The following is a 22,395-nucleotide window of genomic DNA, read 5'->3' on the forward strand; positions in this document are numbered from 1 at the left end:
TGTCTCAAGCTGTTTGAGTATTTTTCAAGTCTGTAAACTCTTAAAACTGAATTTGCCCTTCCCCCGTGGGGCAAATTCAGGGTGAATTCTGTCCTGGATAAATCAGCTTATGCCACGATCAAAGGCCCATCAGACAACACATATTGTTCTTGCTTTTACCATCTCACCCTGCTTGTTTGGAGGCAGCAGCTGTGGTGTAGGTGGCCCCAGGTTGTGCTGCTGGTGGTGGCTCTCAGGGGCCCTGCACCTCGGGAAGTGACACTGTGGATGGTTTGCGCTGGCCTGGGCTGTAGGGACGTGGTGATAGGCAGCTTCAAAGTCTGATGGCCTCTGGGAAATCAGCTGAAGGATGTGGGTTCACATCTAGCAACAAAGAGCTGTTCATCGCCTGCCAGTGAGGCTGTCAGCAATGTGGTGAGCACGTCACAGGCCTGGACCTGGAGGGATGACTGCAGGGCACAGGCTTGTTTTGGGCTAAAAGACGGCATTGTGGCTGGAACCTCCTCCAAACTACTTTTGTTGAGTGGCACCACGTCTCTGAAGTCTGAGTTCAGTTTCAGCCGGCTGCATCCTGGCCCTTTGTCATCCTCCCTGTGCAGTGAATCATCTCGGTACCTGCACTATGGCTGGATAGAGCGAAGGGCAGGCGATGCGGTGTCTTCTCTGCCCTTTGGCAGCTTTTTAAATCCTCCATGCGTTTCTCTTTGTGTTGTTGGCCAGGAGGTGCTGAGTGGGATTGATAGTGCAGGGGCCATTGCCCATCACTCTGGTTTATTTGGAAGAGCTATGTCACGGAGTTATCCTGGACTATTTTGTTCCTGACAGCCAGTGCTGTATTGTTGACAAGTCTGAAAGCTGCACAAGGGTCTGGAGGAATGAAAATAGATGATTCTCCCATCACCGAGGAGAGCCAGAAATCATCTATCACTACTTTTTCAGTCCCACTTCCAACTTGAATCTGGATTGTTGTCCAGAGCATCAGACGAATTGCTGCTGTTCCTTGTGTGCCTGGTCTCTGTGCAGTATTCTCTAGTGCTTAGCCCAGCTCAGACTTAAAAAACACAAAGGAATTTAATCATATCTGTGAGACATGATTTATTGTTATTTGATGGAGCTGTGTGGTATCAATCTGGAGTTGTAACAAGGCATGAACAGACTTGCCTTGGTACCATCCTGATGTTTCAGCACATCAGCCAAATTCAGGCTGAGCAAGGATGGTGCAGAGCAATTCCCTGGATTTTCATTAGCAACACAGTGATTTTCAGATGCCTTTGAAGGTCTGGGGCCTGCATAGAGTTAGAGCAGTGACCACTATGCATTCTTGCGGCCCCTTCTCTAGCTCATGTGAAGCAGCGATTTGAGACAGCCTGCCCAGTCATTTAGAAGATGATTGTTCTCTCAAAGCAGCAGCTCTCAGACTGTAATTTTAAAATTACATCGTGTTTTGCTAGGACTTGGCAAAACTTCTCCTCGGCCTAGAGTTTTAAAACAGTAGCCCCCAAAAAACTCATTCCTGTGCAACTAAAAAAGAAATCAAAAGTAAGAAGGAAGAGCGACTTGAAATGAACCGTTTGTTTGGGAGGATTTTTTTAAGAGAACGCTGTCTGGATCTCTTGCTTTTGAAGATGTATTCCCACGCTGAGTCACATCCAAGGTTCATACAGAAAAGCCTGGCTGGCGTTTTAGAGGTCGATATTTGTTGACTGCTTTGGAGCTGTTGCCAGCACGCAGCAGCGGTGCCTCACCAAGGAGGGCTACAGGCATGCCCTGAGATAAATGGATTCAAAAGGTAAGCACTGCCTCTTCACTGCTTTAATTTTCCTCCTCCTGGGTTCGCTGTGCTGGTGCGAGTACAACACGTGCTGGGCTGGGGTTGCCATCTTTTGCTGGGTGACAAGGACAAATATTTTTGCCTTCAGAGAGACCGAAGGTTTCTTTGTCGTGTGTCACCGCTGTCTGGGGAGCACGTAACTCCGTGTCACCTGTGACAAACACAGCGTTAGAAATAAGCCTGGTATGGGTTAAGAGCCTCTGTCTCAAGGTTATGTGGCTATTATGCTACTAGATGTCATTTTAACTTACAGAGTCTCACTCCAGCCTTATTTCTTAGTGCTTCAGTTGGGGAGCGCGTGTTTCTGTTACTGCTACTCATGGAGTGTATAATTCAGTGTGAGTAAAGACACCCATCTGAAATCATAATGTACAACTACGTTAAGCCCCATTAGTTAAGAGTTGGACCGCTTACAAACGAGAGTAAAACGCACACTCCATTACTGCATCTGTCTGTGTGTGTGTTTAATTTTCTGAACAAAGGGTGGGGAATTAAGAGACACTTCTTTGATACATTTGCGGCTGTTTTGAGCCAGCCCAGATCTGGGACAGCAATTGTATTTTAATCAGCTGTGTGAGTCATCACAAAAAATGCCAGCTCAGGTTTGATTGCCGAGTTCTTATTGTTGCTGATGTGCAAGACATGAAATAGAGGGAACATAACGTGGTATTTAGCTGCAAGACTGAGCTCAAGATGCTGACAGTTTGAAAAAGCTTGGTTTTGACTGTGTGCGCCAAACAAATTTGCCATAGGAAGAACGTGTTTGCCACATAATGATGTCATTTTTGTAGACTCGCTTTAGATATAGTGCCCACTGCTCAGCAAAAGGCTTGGTCTGAGTACAAAGACCTCTTCAGGATTCTTCTAAGTCTCCTGGTTGGAAGAAAGCCAGTACTGATGTGATAGTGAAATGCACACAGATAGCAAAACTACTCATCCGGTAAAATTCCTGCCTGAACTCACTTGCAAATCAAAAGCGTCATTGAACTGCCTAGAGAAGGTGAAAGTTATCAAAGATCTGCAGATGTGAGAGAGAAAAATCTCAGGGTTCTAGAGAGGATGCAGACATGGTGCTGGACCAGAACCTTTCCTTGTGGGAAACTGGAAGCTCCTGGAGGCTTTTGTAGAAATGGGCATTGAATATTGATCATTTGAGCTCCAGAATACCCTCTTGACTCCGGCTTCCCATGGTGTGCAATGTGGCAGTGGAGCGGAATGAAGAGCCAATGTAACATGAAAAGGGATGCTTTAAAAGTGGAGAATTTGGGGATTTCAGAATTGAGGTCCCACTGAGAAATGATTCAGCTGGTAAAATTGACTACAGTCCTGGAAAATCTTGGTGCATTGTACCACATAGAAGATGGAACTTTTTTCTCCCCAGGTAATTATGTAGTAGCCATCTAAATACTATGTTAATAAATATTATAAACAAGAAAGCAATTATATATTTATGAATGACAGACACACACTTAAAAATGCCTTGGACAATAAAGAAGAATATGGGTCATTAGTATGATAAAACAGACATAATGGGCTAAATAACTTAATTTCCGATACGTTTCTGGATTTGGCTAACATGAAAGATTTCACTGAAATTATCACAAAACAGAATGAGATAGTCTTGGCCAGCATCCTTCTTTTCAACAAAATAGATTCTAATAATAAAGTCCTGTGCTTAATTGGTTAGCCCAATTAAAGGCTTTTAGTAGTCCTTCCTTTTCGTAGTGTTTAATAGCCTTTGGTGACATTGCCAACCAGTCCAGAGCAGGCGGGGAAGGAGAGTTTTGTGCTGGCCTTGGCAGGAAGGCCGGGGCACAGGTCTGGCCCAAGTGTGGTGGCATTTGCAGGGACCAGCTGTGGGGATTATTAAATGTGCAGAATGGAAGCGAATGGGAGTATTGGCATGGATGGTGGGGATCTTCACAAATATCTCTATTTAGAAGATAATACTTGAACAAAATACTTATTATAATACGGGAGGAATTCAGATATGGACAAACTCCTCAGAATTCCCAGAAGGGCTCACATGCCAGTATTAGCAGGGACTCTGGGCCCTGCTGGGGCACGGGGAGGTGTCCAGGTGGGGTGATGTGGCTGTGGCCATGAGCTGCTTTTGATGTTTGCAGAGTTGGTAACTGGCCGTTACAGCTGTGCTCTTGGACTCTGCAGCTTCATTGGGGTTTAATCTGTTAAAGCTCTTCGAAGAACTTAAATACCAAGAGCCCTGTGTAAAGCTGAATTACATCTTGTCCTGTTTTTGTAGCACAATGTGGTGTCTTTGAGAAATCTCTGAGGTTATTTTTCTTCATTAACCATTAAAAAGCACCCAATTGGACCATGTTGTTTTAAAGCTTGAGTATTTCATTTTTGTGGACATTTTAAGCAGGGGCCTTTGAAATCCCTTAAAAAACAGCTCGTTTCTCTGAGTCCCAGGCATGTCTGCTGAAAACACTGTAAATGTCGTAAGAAGTGATTTCACTGTTCAGGCCGCCCAAAACAGACATATTGATGTTATTTAGCCTTCACTTGCCAAGTTGAGCGTTAGGATTGCATTTTCACATGCAAAGAAGCTGTTGGCTTTACAGATAGCCGTATTTTCATAAGCTGCATTTAGCCGTCACACCTTCTCCTGTAGTCTCTTGATATGCAAACAAGTCTTGGTTATATATGCTCCTGGCCTATAAACTGATATCCCTGAAGAGTTCCTGATTATCCTTCCATTAACTTTTACTCTCCTCCATCTCCCTCAGGGAGGTAACAAGTAGTTTTTCCTTCGTTGTAGGTTTCCAGCTGGTTACCTTCCTGGTTCCCTCCTGAATAGATTCTCTCAGTAGTTTTGTGTGTCACTAAGGAAATACCAACTGTGACATTTCACTGCCATCTAAAAGTACAACAGGCACTGTTGAAATGAGGATTTGAAAATTTGAAATGCAAGGAAAGCATCCTGGATTTTAAAGTGCCATCCTAAATAAAAGAATAACGATACACTACTGTTTCTTCTAGTTATTGCCTTGAAATGAGTATAAACCTGGGTTTGCTCATTCCCATCAATATTCTTTGTTTGAAACATTCTGCTGGCTCAGCTCCTTCAGAATTACTCAAACTGAAATTATTATTTAGCTGAATAAACATTTCAAGACAAGTTGCACATTTCTAGTTTTGGTATTGGCACTCCTAGAAAATTTGCAAGTATTAGGGACTGAATTATTTAAATGTGTTGTCTAACTTCATTGCTGTAAATGTTTTCATGACCAATCAGTTGTATATGGGGAGCAGCGGTGACTTCCCTTATCCACATGAAGCAGAGCCAGATAGTCATAATCATTTCAAGGGCTTGTTGAGTTTGTGGCCACTAAACAGAAATAAGATGGTTAGAATGTGGTCCCAATTTTGTGGTGATGCCAAACCTAATCTGAGCATGTGATTCATCCAGTTTGCATGGGGAGCGGATCATCAGGGCTTTTCTTCAATTGCATGTATAAATCTACAGGCTCGAGACATTACAGGTGACATTAGGCTCTTCCTTTTGCAAATCCTACATATTTGCATATCTGTACATGCGTAATTTTATCAGAAATTCCCCTACAGCGTTTAAAGTCCTGTTGTGTACGTCTCTGTGCCAGCCTGGAGTCTTGAAAGATTAAATAAGGGTGTGACATTTAGCCACAGGTTAACAACTCTGCTGTGCATTCAAATTTTGTATCAGGTAGTTTGTTAGATTATTAAAATAGTACAATTTTGTAACAATAGTAGTGGCTGCTTTAAAAACTTCACTGTTACTCGAGCAGTATGCAAAATGAATGAACAAATACAGGGTGTTTTTATGCTGGACACTATCCATAGACAAAAGTTGGGATTTCTACTGTGTCCCTGAAGCTATGTATGTCCTTTTTCAAGCACTATGGAGGGGTGTGTGTTTGTCCCCATCCGGGCCACCTATACGCTAAGGAAGCTGCTACCCTGCCCCCTTGGAGCTTGGGGAAAGAAAAACCATGTGTGTTGTTTGTGCCTTCTCTAGGCACCAGGATAATGGGTTTAAAAAGTCTCTGTGCTTTCTGATGGGTCACATATCTTTCTGATCTATAAGATATGCACCCTTGACACCATCTTTTGAGGAGCACTTCCAAAAAGTATGGAATGAATGTAGATTATGTGGGAAATATCTCAGTAGTGTGCTCACACAGCTCAAGTCAGCACAGTCTCCCACTGTTAACTGAACATGTCCTTTATGGAAATTGGCTTTGTAACTCGCATTTCAACTGCTGAAGAGTTATGAGGTCAGCAAGTGCAGCTCAGAATTTAGCTCATTTTGTGTATATCTTGGACCATATTCACCCCTGTTTTTTATACCACAAAAATCAGTGGAATGATGCCAAGAAAAAAATCATACCCTAATATTAAAGTCTGATCCTCAAACATGTGTATTTCACTGAGCTCCCTACTATAGCTCTAGAAAGCCTTCTGCTTTCTGGTTCCTGAACTTTATAGTTTTATACAGGCCCTGAGAACAACTAACAATAGCAGGTTTTGGGTGGATATTAAATCTTGTGCTTCAGGGTATGAACTAGTCCCTGACTACTGGAGAGCAGAAAGAGGCTGCTGTACTGAGCAAACCTTTGCATTTCTGCCTTCCACAGCACTCCTGGCCCCTTCCTACGATGCATCTGATGGTGGCCAGTGTGAGAGGCAGGAGGATGAGCAGGATGGACTGTGGGCAGCTTGGCACAGGCATTTCCCGTGTTTATCTGAGAGCAGACTGCTGGTCTCAGAGCCAAAGCATCACATCGCTAGTGCTTTGATAGGAAGCAAAGAACTAATTTCTGCAGTCCCTTTTAATGACAGACTTTTAGCAGTGATCACAGAAATGTCTCGCAGAGTTAATTTCAGCTAGTGAGCAATTAGTCAGCTCAGTGGTGGCTCCCCCTGTCCCTTGCCTGCTGGGGAAGAGGGTTGTTGCTGCTGCACATGGTGATTCCCTGGGGTGTGGGACCCCTGGAAGCACCTGCTGGGCCCATCACCCTCACCTGTGGTTGTGCTTGGACTGCAGCTGAAATTTCCTCTTTCTGAAGCTGAGGGATTTATTTTCCATCTACAGACTTGTGTTATCCTAAATGTCAGCAAAGTCTCTTTTTTTAATACTTGATGCAACCAGAGAAAATCTGTCAACAGAAGACTCCTTGCCTGCCCAAACAAAGGTTGAATTTGAGAGCATATTCCAGCATGAATGTGTTTTGATTTGGGGACAGCTACTGATGACGTTGATGCTTTTCTCACCATGAGAGGCATGGGGCTGGCGAGTACCTGGTTGCCTCAAGTCCCACCGTGGCAGCGAGTGGTGGGACTGAGAGCAGGGGCAGATGGTGCTCCAGAAGGGGAAATCCAGAAACTCACAAGCTCATTTCTTTTAGGGAGATGCGACCATATGCCATCCATGGAGCACAAGAGCCTGCTCGTCAGTCTGGAGCACTTGGGGGATGCCAGGATGTAATAAGCCAAATCCATAGCTGAGACCGGAGCCTGATGCTGGTAGTGCTGGTGTAGCCCCTGTGCTCTGTCTTCCCTGGTGCAAAATCCTATGTTAAAGTGTCATCATCAGCACCTCTTCAACCTGAGGCTGAGGGGATATTTGGGAGGAGGTAGCTAGGGAGCCTGCGTGGCTGGATCCATCACTGATGGGCTCAGCTCTGAAGTCTCAGTTCCGCTGACCGCAATCCTGTGCACAGTTCTTGAAAGCACGTCGAGAACAGGGAATGTGAGCACCATAAATCAGGTGCTTGGTTGTCTGCACTGCACACCAAAGCACAGAGGTACTCACAGCAAAGGACGCCTTGCAGTGGGACATAAATCTCGAGGAAGTCTGCAGACCACGGCAATTAAGAGCGAAAATCTAAGAGGCATTTGTGCTAATCTGGTAACTGAGCATTGCTCAAGTACAGTGTAATTAACAGAGGTGACAAATTGCCATTGGTGTCAGAGCTTATGTTGCTCTTCAGAAGGCACTGATGTTTTCTGAGGTGAAGATGAGACCCTCTTCCATTTAATATTTTAGTGAATTTGGGAAGGAAAAAAAAGTCAAATGAAACGTCGTCCGACCCAAACTGGAGCACTTGTAAGCAAATTACTTGAATTGCTTTATTTACTTACTGGAGAGGGGAGGGCACTTATAAAAATGTCTATGCTTCTATATAACTGCATATATATATATATATATATATGTAATGTGCAAAATATATCATTATGCATTCATATTCACATAGGGAGTCTGTCTGAGGATGTATGTATATATATAAAAATATGATTTGTAGGTTTTTAAACCTCCCTGACAGACTCCAGGAGGCCAATTTCTAAATCTATGCTGAGATTTTTGACTAAGACAGGTAGCAGTAGGTGCTAATAAATGAAAGAACTGCAAGTGAAATGTTGTGACATGCACCTCTCTGAACAACCTACGGAGCGCTGGCAGAATCATCAAACCGAGCTGAGAGTAATCAGCAGGGACTGATAAAGCTGCTCTTGTAATTATTTGTTTGATATACAGCTTTCCTTCTTCCTTCTGCATAAATAGCGGAATTGCTTTCCTTAGTACGGGAGGTTTTTCATTCCTGTCAGGACTTGTTCTCACCAAGATGTCATGAGAGGAGGACTGAGGTCTGCGTTTTTGTTTTATTTACAGCCTTTCCATTGTAATTCTGACAGCATGCAGTGGAGACGGCATTCATGTAGATGGGGAGAGGCGTCCTTGCTCATGCAAAGCTGTCGGTGTCACAGGGACCAGACTCTGCCATGCTGCTTTTAAACCGCTCTGATTCCTCCAGGTTTGGCCTGGAAGAAGCTGTTCCTGGAGAGGAGGCGGCCACTGTGGTCTGAAGGCAGTCGCGATGTCATGCCCCTGTATTTAGGTATTAAATAAAATTCCCGCAGCACCTTTCTGGCTTATAAGTGCGAGTTTGATGATGCTGCAGCCCCGACTGCCCTACAAAACCACGCATCCCTTTGGATTGACAACCGTTAGTTATCCTTAAATAACTTTGTCTCCTCACCACTGCCTAAGCGAGAAAATCCAAGTGTTGACTGTTTTCCAGGCAGTCACAGTGGTGGCCCGTCAGCCACGACTGAGCTGAGCCAAAAGGCTCCTGTTGATGTCAGTGGTTTCTGGGAACGCTGCCTGCATGGTTTTGTTCCGGGATTTCCCTCTCCGTCCACGCCTGGTTGAGCTCTGACTTCACTCGGGGCAAATTTTGCAATTCTGTGTTTAACAATGGGTACATTAATTCATTGCCACTCAAAGCACTTTCATTTTCCTTATTCCGTTTACATTTTATTGATCCTTTTTCTTTTCTTAAGAAAAAAATTGATAATTTTTTGTTACAAAAAGAAGAAAGGAAATTCCTGTATACCAGGGTAGTTTTTATACCATCTACGGGTTTTACCAGGGATTGGGGAGGGACAAGGGGAGCGAGGCACGTTAGAGCAGAAAATAGATTTCCTAGCCTAAAGTGAGAGAAATCTAGACTGCTGCCTTTAGCATACATTTGAATACTGTCAAGGGCATCTGGACTAGATTGGAAGGCATTCTTTGAACATTACTAAAAATCTGATAATGATGAGGCACAGATATGCCACTGGCCCTGTGTTTGGCGTGAACATATAATATTGGGAAAGTGTTTGAGACATCAGAGACCAGAGTCAATGCCAGCTCGCTCTTACTCAGGAGAAATACTTCAGACTTGAACCAGATTAATGAAAAGAGAAATTGTCCTGAGACTGAGGGAAGAAAAGCTTTACACCCCGTTGCAGTTCTATGGGGGGTAGTTCCTGAGTGATTATGGTGTGTCATTTCAGTGCTTTCTGATTCCAGGCAATGATGGCATTTTAAGATAAATAACGTGTTCATGGCTCTGCTTGTTATTGAAAGGCTTTTATTATTGCTGATGTTACATGAAAAAGAAAGTTATTAAAAAAATGTGGCACTAACAAATTGAAGCCCCCAGGGAACTGTTGCCTGAATGGGTTTTTGATTGGAGTTCAATTTAATTGGCCATAAATCTTCTCGTTTCTGATTTACATTCTACTTCAGACCAGTCTACCAAATTCACGATAATCAGGTTTTCATTTTTCTCTATCGAACAAATACTCTGACATGAGCATAAACAGAAATATTCCTTCAGCAAGGTGACCTTGTTCTTGCTTGCACTGTGCTGGTAATTGATTTAATGCCTCCTTACCTATAAATTGGGCCTCTTTCTGAGGTGTGTCCGTCAGATTTTGAGGTAATTGGTTGGTGTAGTTGTTTTTTCACCATAGTATTTTGACTGCAAGATATTCCTCATAAACCCCTAGTACCAGAGAAGCTGTGATCATTGTCACTGACACAATGGAAAACATTCAGCTGGTAGACATACGCGTGCCTCTCCTGTGGGCTGGCCTTGAACGCAGCGATGTGCATAGATCAGAGAAGAAAAGCTCTTGTTCTAGCCCAGAGTAAATATGTGGGATGCAGAGTGTAGTGATTTCTGTGGGGTTTGAGTCGAATCTTTTTTCCTGTCACTTTGCAGTGCCTTTAGGCGATGAATTTGTGCAGGTCACTCTGGTTTGCAGGTTTGCTACAGAGCAAGAAGCAGGTTCCTTTTTGTGCGTGAACATCAGTCTTTGATCTGGGACTTGCCCAAGCACTGGCAGGGAGAGGATGGAGACCTAAGGGCTTCTCTGTGCATCCCAGGACAATGTCAATGCAGCTTTGGAGGTGCTGGGCCTAATTTTTCGTCTGAATCTTTGGAATCACTCTCTTAGATTAGAATGTTGGGTTTTTTTCACCAGGAGGTTGGAAGCCCCCCAAGAATTGCATAGTGCGTGAGTTTGTAGCTGCAGAGGTCATTTCGGTTTGGGTGTTTCCTTGAAAAACTGGATGAAGAGGGTTGGTGCTTTAGTGCTTCCCCAGTACCCCGTGGCTGCTGCTGCTCGGTTGCTCCCGTAGCCTGTTCTCCCCGGTTGGAGCCCCCCAGCCGCCCCCTTCCCCACCTCGTGCTGAGGTTTCCCGGTGTCTGGCCTGTCCTCCTGGGAATGGCAATGGGCAGCAGCATCTAATTCTGATTAGATACCCCAAACCCTTAAATTCACTCGCTGCTCATGCATTCTCATTCATGTGAATCTCAGTAAAGTGCCTCAGCTGATACAGGGAAAGGGTAGGAACAGGGATGGATCCAGCCCACATTGAGATGCAATCACTGAACTGAAGAATGTTCCAGTTAAGTGTCTTTCCCCACCTTTCCCATCCCACGGTTCTTTTCCCCTGTGATTCTTTCATGTTTCTAAGTTGCATAGCTTCATTATATTGCTCATTTAACCATTTCCAACAGTATTGGGATTGACAAGTTGAGTTTTCTGCAATCTTACAACTTCATGGACTGTAAATTGAATGTTTTATGGCCTGTCGAAAAGGTGAAAAGAAAGTTATACCTGCTACCAGTTTGCTAATTACATCAGCATAAAATGCATTACGAGTTTGTTAATGCCAGGTACTCTTGCTGAAAAAACATTTATAACCATGGCTTTGAGAAGCGGAAGCAATTACTTTGCAGTGGGTTTTCTTTTTGTTTTCTGAAACATCAGAATACTTTCTCTTCTCATGCCTCTGCCTTCCTCACTACAAAATAAATAGAGAAAAGTTGGAATTTTAAGTCATTACAATTATGTTCTGATTTATTTTTTTTTTCTGCAGAAATGAATAGCTGGAAAATTACTGAAAGCAATGTAAAGAAAAATGAGTATCTGTTACTGAGGTTTCTACTGAGCCCACCGGTATTTAGGGCTTGTATGACTGTGGTCAGTCAGTACCGAGGCAGATAAAACCTGACTATGTGTCGTGGTGTCCTGGAGCACGGAGCCGGGTTTGTTCCCCAGTGATGGGGCAGAAAGCAAGAGCTTTATGGGGAAGGGCAGAAGGACTCACGCCGTATCCCAACCTGCAGGGAGTGTGCGGCATAGATGGGAAGGATCGTTGCTCAAAGTGTCTTCATGCCAAATAACACATCTACATACAGCTAGATCCTTTTGGCTCTACTTTGCGTGTTCAGGCTGTCTGTGAAGTTGTCAGTAGGGAGGGTTTGAAACTGGCCTTCACTATCCAGCCTGCTCCACAGTGCAGTTGTTTCTGCTCCTTTGGTCATTACCTACTTGAGTCTCAGTATAGGAGTCAAGGTCTTTTCCAAGCTACCTCAATGGTAACTCTGGTTAAAGCTTGGACCCCAAAGAATAAGACCAGGAGTTGGTTCTTATCCCACCTGTGGCATTAAGTAGATCACCTTTGGCTCCAGTTTCCTATCTTACTCTTTGTCCATCACATTAGTGACTTTTGTTTGGGGCAGGATTCACCTGTATGTCAATTAAGACAAACAGGGCCTTGGTTTTGGTGGTATTGCAGCAAAATCGTGAAGAACAGATCAGTGTATGTCTGCTTTGAGCTGCAGGCCTGTGCAGTCTGTTCACTTGGGTCAGCATCCACGTAGGAAAGATGCTAGTTGCTTGTGATTCTTTCTCTTTTCCTGCCGTTCCATCCCTTATCTCCTCATGTTTTCAGAGCAGAGCAAATCCCTCAGCAAAGCTCTTCCAATGTCACATAGAGAGATTAGTGATGGTTGGATAATAAGTTTTGTTACTAAAGCTGGTCAAGAATTCTCCAAGAAGTTTTTCCAAAATGTTTTAGTGTGAACCATCTTTACTTCCTTGAACTGTCTGGTCTGGGTGAAAGTTGGATCAATAAAGACATTTGCAGGGCTGAGATAGGATGGGAGATGTCCCCAACCTCTGTTCCCAGATGGGAGTAAGAACCAGTCCAACTGACTCTGGATTAGGTATATTTGTTGAAGTCTGTGCCTTGCCAGATTGTACTTGACCTTGAGTCTCCCACACCCTTGATTTATCCCCTGCTCACTGAGTGCTGACTTGCACATCCCGAGTTCTTGCAAGGAGGAGCCCCCTGTCACGAGCAGGATAGCGAGTGAAACTGCCTCTTGGCACAGATGTACACAACCTCCTCACCTTCCCTTACCATCCTCTCTAGCTCCTGTAATTCTGGTGGATTGTCAAAAGCTTGTGCCATTCATCCCTGAAGTGGGAAGGGTTTTATTTGTTTTGTTAATCTGAAAGTTAAGTGGGTGGGAAGATAAGACTGCAGCCCCGCTCCATTCGTCACATGGTACCAGCTCTTGTTTCCCCTTGAGAGAGGCAGAGCAGATGGAAGGCAGAGATGAAATGAAGATCAAAAGTAAACAGTGTGATTAAGTTTTTGATAAAAGGATAAAACACTTATCACATCAAAGCTGCTGAAAAACACATTAAATATTTCCTGAACATTTCGTGTCCACATAAGCATTAGCTGTACTTGCCACAGGGATGTTTGTAACAGTGGGTGGTGGAGTGGGGGACGCTGCTGGGCTGTTTACCCTCCTGGCTGGCTCAGGAGGGCAGCGCTGGCAGCCTGCTAACCATCCTCTAGCACATGGAACCTCTCGCTGCAGACTGGAGGGCCCATGTTATGTGCATGGCTAGGCAGTCCTTTCTTTAAGTCATGCCCAGCTCAGCTTTCCAGGTTTGGGCACTGTTTTTCCAGAGGTTTTAAGGCACTCACAGAGTTTGTGGGTGGCTTTTCTCCCAAGCATCAGTGATTGTTTGGTCTCATGCTTTGGCTCAGTGAATCAAATACTTAAATACTTTTGTGTAAGCAGTGTAATTTGTAGTGAGAAGTCTCTATGGATTGTCTGTTTCCATCACCGTGTTGGAATACTTAGCAGTCCTGGCCAGTGGAGAAAGATTAAAAAGCAGTATATTGCAATTATTTTTTAACTTATTTTCTAATCTTATGGAAGTATGAAATATATTAAAAGAATGTAACGAAAAGGCACTTTGTCATAGCCAATAAAAGCTAGGAATGATGAAACAGAACAATAGCAAAAAAGAGTAGCAGTAGAAATACGAAAAATTCCCTGTTCCAGTTATTACCATAACATCCCAGAAATGCATTTCCCCTGAAGTGGCAATGGGCTCACTTCCAGCAATCTTGACTTTATCATCCAAAAAAGCCACAGCTGAACAAGCTGTTGCTTGAGCTGTTGCATTTCCCAGTCAGAGAATCCTTGGCTGTCCACACAGCCCCACGACTTGGGAGAACATTGAGGAGCCCACTATGATCTGATGCGACACTGTTGTCCTTCTCATTCCTAAGGACAGAGGGTCACCAGGACACCTTGCTGTGCAGTGTCCCCACACTTGTTGGGGAGGGACCTTTCTGGTGCCTTCTGGCTCAGCACCACCTGCACAGAGCTGGGATCGCTGACTGAGCTGTGCCACTGCTGGTCATCTAAACATTTTGGTGAAATAAATGCAAAATGCTATGGTACTGGCTCAGTAGCATTTTGTGTTGCTTTTTTGCAGATGTCAGTGTTGAATCCAATGGTTTTTTTTCCTATTTATATAACTTTGCGATTCTGTAGGCAAGGAAGGAACTGCATGCTCTGCCTTCTCCCACATGGAAGGTCCTGTGTAATGGAAACCAGTCCCAGAAAGTCTCCCCTTGCCTTTTCTTTTTCCTTTTTAATTTTCTTTTAACCGGTGCAGAGATGTTTTCACATCTCCAGCTCTCAGTCCTTTAGAGCACAGGGGTAGTTTAAATGCTGTATGTGTGCAGCCACCTGTACCATCAGTCATTTTGCGTGACGGGGTGTGGAAGTCCACCCTTCGCCAGGATCCCCCCCCAGCAGCTGTCCCTCCGGAGCACCATTATCAGAGTGCTCCTTCAGGACATACGTTATATTTTACCCTTGTCACTGCCGCAAGAGCCTGTGTCCTGTTAGCAAAACATCTCTCCTCCTCCTGAACCCACAAGCACTAGGTCTGGTTTTGGGACCAGTGTATACCAGTGTATCTTTCCAAAGTCAGGGCACCAACCCTCCCATGTGTTTACTGCTGGAAATGTCCAGGTCTTAATAAGTATATGTAAGAACAGCAGAATTTATGAACCTTGGGGGTTTGGCTTTACTTGTATCATTCAGTTTCCCTGTACTTAGCAAGGCTGGTGGATGCTGTTCCTTCTGCTAGAGTATTTGTAAAGTCTCTCACCTCCATGCAAGTCCCCTTGAGTCCAGTGACAAGTCAGCTTACGCTGTTGCTCTCTGCCCAGAAGGGTAATAATTTGGGTCTTTTTCCTCTGCCCAGCTGCTCAGCTTAATGGCACATGGAGGAACTCAAACACTTTTGAGATCTCTCTATCATCCTGCAAATTTTGGTTGAAATTGGTGTCTGATTTCCTTCTGAAGTGAGAGCAAAACAGCAAAACCTGATGTGTTGAATTGGACTGTGGTTCAGAGAAGCACCTGTTGAATTTTCACATGTTTTAATCTCATTTGCTTCAGGTTGAGTCCAAGTGGTCTTCAAGTGAAGTTCTGGGCCATTTTTACCACGTTTGGCTGTTGTTTCCAGGAGTAGTAGAAAAAGTTTTTACACCCAACATGGACTTCTTTACAAATATCTAATGATCTGGACAGGATTTTTACATGCTATAGTTTATATTAAAAAGCCCAGAAATTGGGAAGTACTTGTACTAGTTTAAGAAAGACATGTCTTAGAATAACAGAAAAGTTAATGAGAGGGGACCTCTCATGGTTGTTAGTCCAAGCTCCCGCTTGAAGCGGGGCTAACTTCAGAGTTTGCCCAGGGCCTTGTCTAGTTGAGTTTGGAAAATGTCCCAGGATGGAGACTGAACACCCTTTCCAGGCCCCACTTCCAATTTCATGTGGTGCTCAGGGGAGGATTTTCTCTTATGTTCAACTGGAATTTCCCTCCTGCAGCCTGGGCTGTTGCCTGTCATTTGTCACCGTGCTGTTCGGAGAAGGGTCTGGCTCTGTCTACACCACCCACCTTTTTCATCATCCAAACCACCATGAGTACAATAAGATAAATCTCAAGGTGATTTGCTTGTTTGTTTTCTTCTCAGTGCTTCCCTTTTTGCTTCTGTATTCTGTGAGTGATTGACAACCTAACCTTGTCTTCTGCCTACTGCAAGCAATCACATATTTGGGCTGTTTCAAAGCAAGACCTTGTTTCTATTTAGTGCTTTTGAAAAAAAGTAGTTAGTAAACTGCATGAACAGAAAAGGAGATGAGGTGTTGTGAGCAGAAAAGTCCCTGTCCTTAATTCCTGTCTGCCAAATACTGATGTTAGTCATTATCAAGCTTAGTAGTGCAATAGTTTTTTAGTCTCTGTACAGTTAGCCTTCGTCCTGCTGTGAATGTAACAGTATTAGTCAACAGTGACCAAAATGGCATGAAGTTAAAACCAGGTCATTTTCAGTGGCAAGTATGGTGTCAACCAGGCATCAGCTCAGATGTGACAGAAGCCTTGCCCAAAATCTCAAGATTAGACCAGGAACTTCATAATGTAAGGTCACATTTCATTTCTTAACAGTACCCGAGACAGATGTCCCAGTGACAGTTGTACAGCTGTTTTTATTCCGATTTTTAAGAAATGGTAACTTTTCCTCAAGAAGCATTACTGCGTATTTCAGCAAGATTTCTCATGTGATGAGAGGCAAATGTTCAGGCAATATCCTGTTTAGATACGTTTCTATTTGATAATAAAAATGGTGTTGACAGTGAGGGATTGCACTGAATAAATTATTACTTTGAATTCTGTTTTACACCAAAGCCAGGATGTGTCCTGTAAGTTCACAGCTGTTTAAGCTTTTTGTTTTCCTCATCTAGACAGCTATATGTCCGTGAGATCTATTTCTTGATCTATATGGACATGCAGTCCTTCTTGGGATTATTACCATAGAAACAAGACATAACACAGAGCATGTTAGAAGTGTTTCCCATTTACTACACGGAGTCTGAGCTGTGTACAAAAAGCAGCAATTACTTGCTCGTAGAGCCTTATTAACAGGCACATCTGCACATTCATTAAAACTAGATACTTCAACTTCTATTGTGACTGGGATGACATTCAGATATTCTGCTCTTTAAACTAAACTATAATCCTAGACTTCTATTTTATTTTTCATCCAAGATGAGAATTTTTTGTGTCTGACATTTTGGTTCCTTTTTGTTTGATTGCAAATCCCGGAGGCAGCCTGCGCTCCCAGCCCATGCGAGCCTCCCAGGAGGAGATAAGATGCAATAACCGAACCGTTGGCTCCTGGGGAGCAGTCCCTCCTTTGAAGGATGAGGTCACCCAAGTTTTGCTCGTAAAGCCTGATCTCCCACGGTGCTGGGACCCAGCTCCCGGCCTCTCCCAGGGCTTCACACCCTTCTCATCCTCTGCGGTCTAAGGTTGCTCTGAGTTGGCAAGTTGTGACAGCCTGAGCTTGGGGAGTAGATGGATTGTGTGAGGCAGAGAGCTGCTTTTGCAGGAGTAAATACAACACACCGTACGTGGAATGAAAGCTGAGCTGACTATCTGGGTCACAGCACATCTACCGATAGATGTGAGGAAGAAACACAAACTCCAATTTTTAAGCCAAATCCATGGGGCAGGTTTTGAAGTTGTATGGGATGGCGAAGAGGCAGAGAAGCAGATGGAACAGGATACAGAAAAGGGCAGAGAAATAGATTAAAACACTAAGGCCTATCTGCTGACTGCCTGTGACCCGCCGGCTGAGCGTGGCAGCATCGGGCAGTGTCAGCGTGTGGCCCTGCGTGGGAGGTCGGTGCCAGCTCAGCAGCCTGCGGGGTGCATATCTTGCCCTTCTAGCAGGCAGAGGTTGTGCTCAGGAGGGAGAGCTGGAGTCCCGGGGGACATTCTGTAGCTGCTCAAGGGAGCAGAGGTTGGCTTTGGGACTCTCCCCTTTCTTCATCTCTTTCGTCCTGCCTCGCACCGAGTAAAATCAAGTTTAGAAGCAAATTGTCAGCTCACAGAGGGATCCTTTGCTCTGGATGATGCATTTGCTGATGTGGGAGTGAGCGTGCACTGTCCTTTTCCCAGTCCACATCCTATAATGCTGCCTCTTGTTGGGAACAGAGCAGCTTCTAGGGGGAATTTCAGAGGCAGCTGGAGATGCTTTAAAGTCCTTAGGGCAAAATCTGTCATCCCCCTGGACCAACTCAGGAACGAAACAACTTTGCTTAACAGAAGAAATGTTAAAAGCTAATTGTAATCCGCAAAATTGAGAAGGAGCCTAGAATGCAATGCTGAGAACTGAAATACAGGGAGCTTGAAACTAGGCTACACGCTCAGAGTTTGCCTGGCCTCCTTTCAAAGGTGCTGAGGACTCTGCTTCTCTAGTAAAGTCGATGAGTGCTCAGGATCTTTTTGAAACATTTATTTAGTGCCTAAGTATAGATCCAGGACTGACTAACCTCAGGCTCCAAAAATAGTGGAGGTGTCTGCCTTCTCCCTCTTCCTCATTTCTCTTTTCCTCGCTCTTTAGTCTCTTCTTCAGCTCCCACGTTCTCTGTTCCCTCCAACTCCTTTTTTCCATCCTCCTCCAGCTGACTTCTGCTCCTGCTTGTAGCCCCTCACTCGCTGTGACACGGCTCCTGTCCTGTGGGAGCCACAGAGCATTTCTCAAGGTCCATCCTGAGCAAGCCTTCAGTGGCACCCCTTTTCTCTCGCTCTCTCACCCTAAATTCTTCCTGTCTCATTCTCAGGGGGACAGAGGTTCAAATGAACAGCTCCGTTCTGCTCAAGAACCTGCAGAATTCAAGTCCCACATATCTCGCCTGTCCTACATGGGACTGACCAGGGCTGGTAGCAAAAAAGGGAATCACCACAAAGCACTCGATTGGCGTGAAAGCCCAGAGCAGCTCCTGTCCCTTTCTGGCACAAAAGCATAAATCAAAATGTCCCATTTTCCTGTGTATTTCCCATCACAGGCATGATCCGCCAATGACAACAAAAAGAGGTTATAATAAAGGGGTCGTGTTAATTTTGTGAACAGGAAGCTCTCATTAGTGGCTTGTGTTTTCCAAATCAACCAGAAGACAGACATGACTGTGAATCTGATGGATTTTGTCTCTGATGCGGGTTTTTCTCTCTTGTAGAAAGGCATGCCCCAAACGCTGAGTTCTACCAGTATGTTTACCCCATGTGGCTTCAGCCCTCATCTACATACTGCAAAAGAAGATGAACAAGGAGGACTGATCTTCCAGGATGGAAACCTTACCTCAGCATCTCTGGATGCTCTAATCCAGCATCTGATACCTACCACTGATTACTACCCTGAAGTAAGCAATTCACAGTATAATAAACAGTTTAGTTTTGATAAATTGAGGCGGCACTTTATGCAAAAGTGCAAATGTGTTAAATTTTGAATTAAGAGGACTAATTTAAAAGCTGCATACAATTAAAGCTGGGTAAATTGATGCATTGCTTTAAATGCTGTTTCACTGCTCTGTAATTGTTCCCATGAAAAAGCAGATCCCAAAGTTGATACTGCTTTTAAATAAGAGAAGGAGGTGGCAGAGGAGTGGGGGGGGAAAGCTGTGGTGGTGATGAATTAGTGATACAGCAGTTGGAGCACTTCAAAAATAGCAGTGCGTCCCAGAGAGGTTTAGATGAAGACTGAAGCAAAAATGTCTGAACTGGCATTAAATTAGCTGAATTTCAGTAGCTGCTGAGGTCATCCAGGTTTGTCTGTATGTACAAAGCGTTCCCTCAGTGACAACAGAGGTGGGTTCATAATTTACCTGGGGTTATATTCACACCAACTTTGCAGTCACTAAACAGCACAGTCCAGATGGCAATCCATGCTCCATCAGTGAATATTCAGTGTTTCTTCACCAACAGTGTGAGGATCTAAACTGGAAGCAAGTTTATGGTCCTGCAAGCTATTGACTTTACTGGATTTTGCACATCCTCAGTGGAATTCAGGACAGAGTTTGACTGGAAGATTTTTAAGTCCTAATATATCTCTATGGAAAGGCTTGTATTTCAAAGCACAGAACAGCATTGACTTCTGGGCCATTTAGAAGACCACAAAAGTTATCAATGCAGAGCAGACAGCATGTTTTAAATTACCCATGGCTCAGTTTCTGATCAGCTGAAAATAAGTAATAAAGAAGCATGTCAATTAAAAAAAAAAAAAAAAAAGAACAGAAAGGCAATAAAAATAGGTAATGGACAGATCAGGCTGTGAGATTTTCATTAACCAATGTGTGATATGTCATACTACACCTGCGGCTTGGGAGCATGGCTAGATCTGGGGGAAAGAAGATAATTCAGGTGCCAGGAGGGGTCAGGATGCAAACAACTGATAATTCATGCATATGTTTTAAATTCACTGCTGGAATACTTTAAATAATCCATGGATTTATCCAACAGACCTGCTTCCCACAGTTTCACAGATGTTGGACTGCATAAGATATGGCTTGGCTGATAAAAGTGAATTTTGGGGAGTTAGTAGAATAAAAGAAATATTCCTGAAAACAGGTTGGGTGAGACCTGCAGGGCAACAGCAAGATGTGACTAATCTGGGGGCATCCGCAGCTCATGACCCAGTGGAACACAGGGGTGCCTGAGTAGCTCCATGTTTAGTGTTCACTGGCCTCCACACGTCCCTGGTTGTGCTGTCCCCCATGTCCCCTACACCTGGGCTCACTCCTGCAGAGTGACCTACGTGCTGTCTTTGCTGGATGTTTGCACAGGGTTTGGGCAACCAAAGACTGGAAGTGGATGCTGTGGAGGAAGGAGATGCTGCTGCCTCCTCCACCCACTGTAACCAGTTCAGTTTTCAGGGTCAGGAAGCCTTATGTCTTTTAGACATACAGGTCCGTCCCAGTGGAAATGCAAACACTGTGGAGTTTGGGGCTTTCATGGCTAATATTACCACTGTGTGGCTGCTCACAGCAGGTCTGGTTTTTTTTTCTCCCGCAGAAAGCTTATATCTTTACATTCCTGCTGAGTTCCAGACTCTTCATTGAACCCCATGAGCTTTTGTCCCGAGTTTGTCACAAGTGCATTGAGCAACAGCGGCTGGACGACCCTGTGCTGGACAAGGTTAGTTTATCTTCACAGAAGAAAAGTGTGAGGTATTTTCAATGGGCAGAGAAATCTGGGGCTCTGGTGTGTGTCCTTTGCCTCCCTTTGGATTGAATGAAGCTTTCTCATAAAGGATGACAGTTGCTGCTGAGATCCTGACATTGAGGCATCCTAGTATCCATGCCCAAGAGCAGCACTCCAGGCACTAGTCACTTCAAATCTTCTGATTTTCCCTTTCTACCTGTCTCAGTCATCTCAGGTGATTTTCCTTCTTAACTTCTCTAAGGCTGTGATGAAGCCTGCGGGATGCATGAAGGTAGGACGTAAACCTCACACACTCTCAATTGCAGGTGTGAATGCACCACTGTCCCAGTTTTACTTAATGCCTCTGCCCTTTTGCTTTCTTGCTTCTGGAACAGTAATATTTCCTCTTGGACTTACCTGTCACTTTGAACGCTAGGTAACAGCACGCAGCCACCCACTAACCTCCCGCTGCCGGCACCAACAGCTGTGCTGCAGAGTGGTGCAGGCTGGCACACCAGGAATGAGCTGAAGCAGGAGTGAGGCTGTGACAAGCTCACAGGATGAGAAAATCCAAGCTGTTCCTGTGTCAGCACTCCTCCTGTTCTGCCCTAGGGACTGTGCAGACTGATACAGTGCGTAACAACATGTGCATCTTCAGGCAGACCTGCAGACGCTGCAGTCGTGGATCCCACTGGATTGCACCCAAGCTCTCCTCGGTGCATTTATGGAGACCTATCCGGTACATTACCCGGAGCAGGAGTTGCATCTTCAGTGCAGTGGAGGGGAGAAGAATGTGCATTAGTTGCAACTTTCAAAATAAAACCCCACATTCTGAAATTATTCTCAAGATTAGCCTTTCCAGCTTTGAAACTATTTTTGGCATAGAATACTGAATCACCAACATCTGAACGCATGTTTTTGCCTGGATAGCTGGTTGCATGAGTAACAGGAGCTCTGCCCTCACTACAGAGAGCAATCAGCCAGACTATATAGAAAGCTGATACTTGGGTTGCCTGTACAGTCTGTGTTAATAGGAATATCTGAATGAGGTGCAGCATCCAAAACAATTTTTCTGAGTTGTGACGGAGAATTAAAATGTGAGCTTTGCAAAGTTGTGCTGCTCATTAAACTTTGCAAGAAATGAGAAACATTATCTTATTATGAAGATTTCCCACTCTGCCTGAGGTGAGTCTGCATTTCGGACCAGCCTGTCGTAACACAGAGTTGGTGGGGCACAGCTAATTTGGTGCTCTTGAGAGTGGGGCTGTGTTTGCAACTTTGCACACAAGAGACCTCCTGTCCCCCAAGTCGTATCCTGTGACTTGGACAAAGTCCTTTCCCTCAATTCGGAGTAGCGGTTTACACAGCTGGAGCAAAAGTCTCCCCAGACCTTTGTAGTTCCCAATAAAGCTTTCCCTCTAGCAGCCACCTGCTGGTCTTTGAGCCTGAGCTTAATGCTAGCTGACAGCAGTTATTTTTAGAGATGTGGTTCATTTAAACCTGTTGTTGTTGGAAAGCTGGAATATGCATTTTAACCACCTTGGTTGAAAAGCAGAGAGCTGTGGAGCTCAAGA

The 22,395-nt window shown here is 44.4% G+C and overlaps 1 protein-coding gene across 3 annotated transcripts in view; it reads left to right on the top strand.

The window, feature by feature from the left end:
* RASGEF1C (RasGEF domain family member 1C) overlaps nucleotides 1–22,395 on the top strand; it is a 70,144-nt gene that overhangs the window by 25,740 nt on the left and 22,009 nt on the right. For all 3 annotated transcript variants that reach the window (XM_065029891.1, XM_065029892.1, XM_065029893.1), the window contains exons 2-3: nucleotides 18,862–19,044; nucleotides 20,693–20,815. In XM_065029891.1, the coding sequence (XP_064885963.1) occupies nucleotides 18,862–19,044; nucleotides 20,693–20,815 (306 nt within the window). The remainder of the gene's footprint in view (nucleotides 1–18,861; nucleotides 19,045–20,692; nucleotides 20,816–22,395) is intronic.

This window comes from Columba livia, chromosome 14 (assembly GCF_036013475.1).
Source record: "Columba livia isolate bColLiv1 breed racing homer chromosome 14, bColLiv1.pat.W.v2, whole genome shotgun sequence".
Classification (NCBI taxonomy): domain Eukaryota; kingdom Metazoa; phylum Chordata; class Aves; order Columbiformes; family Columbidae; genus Columba; species Columba livia.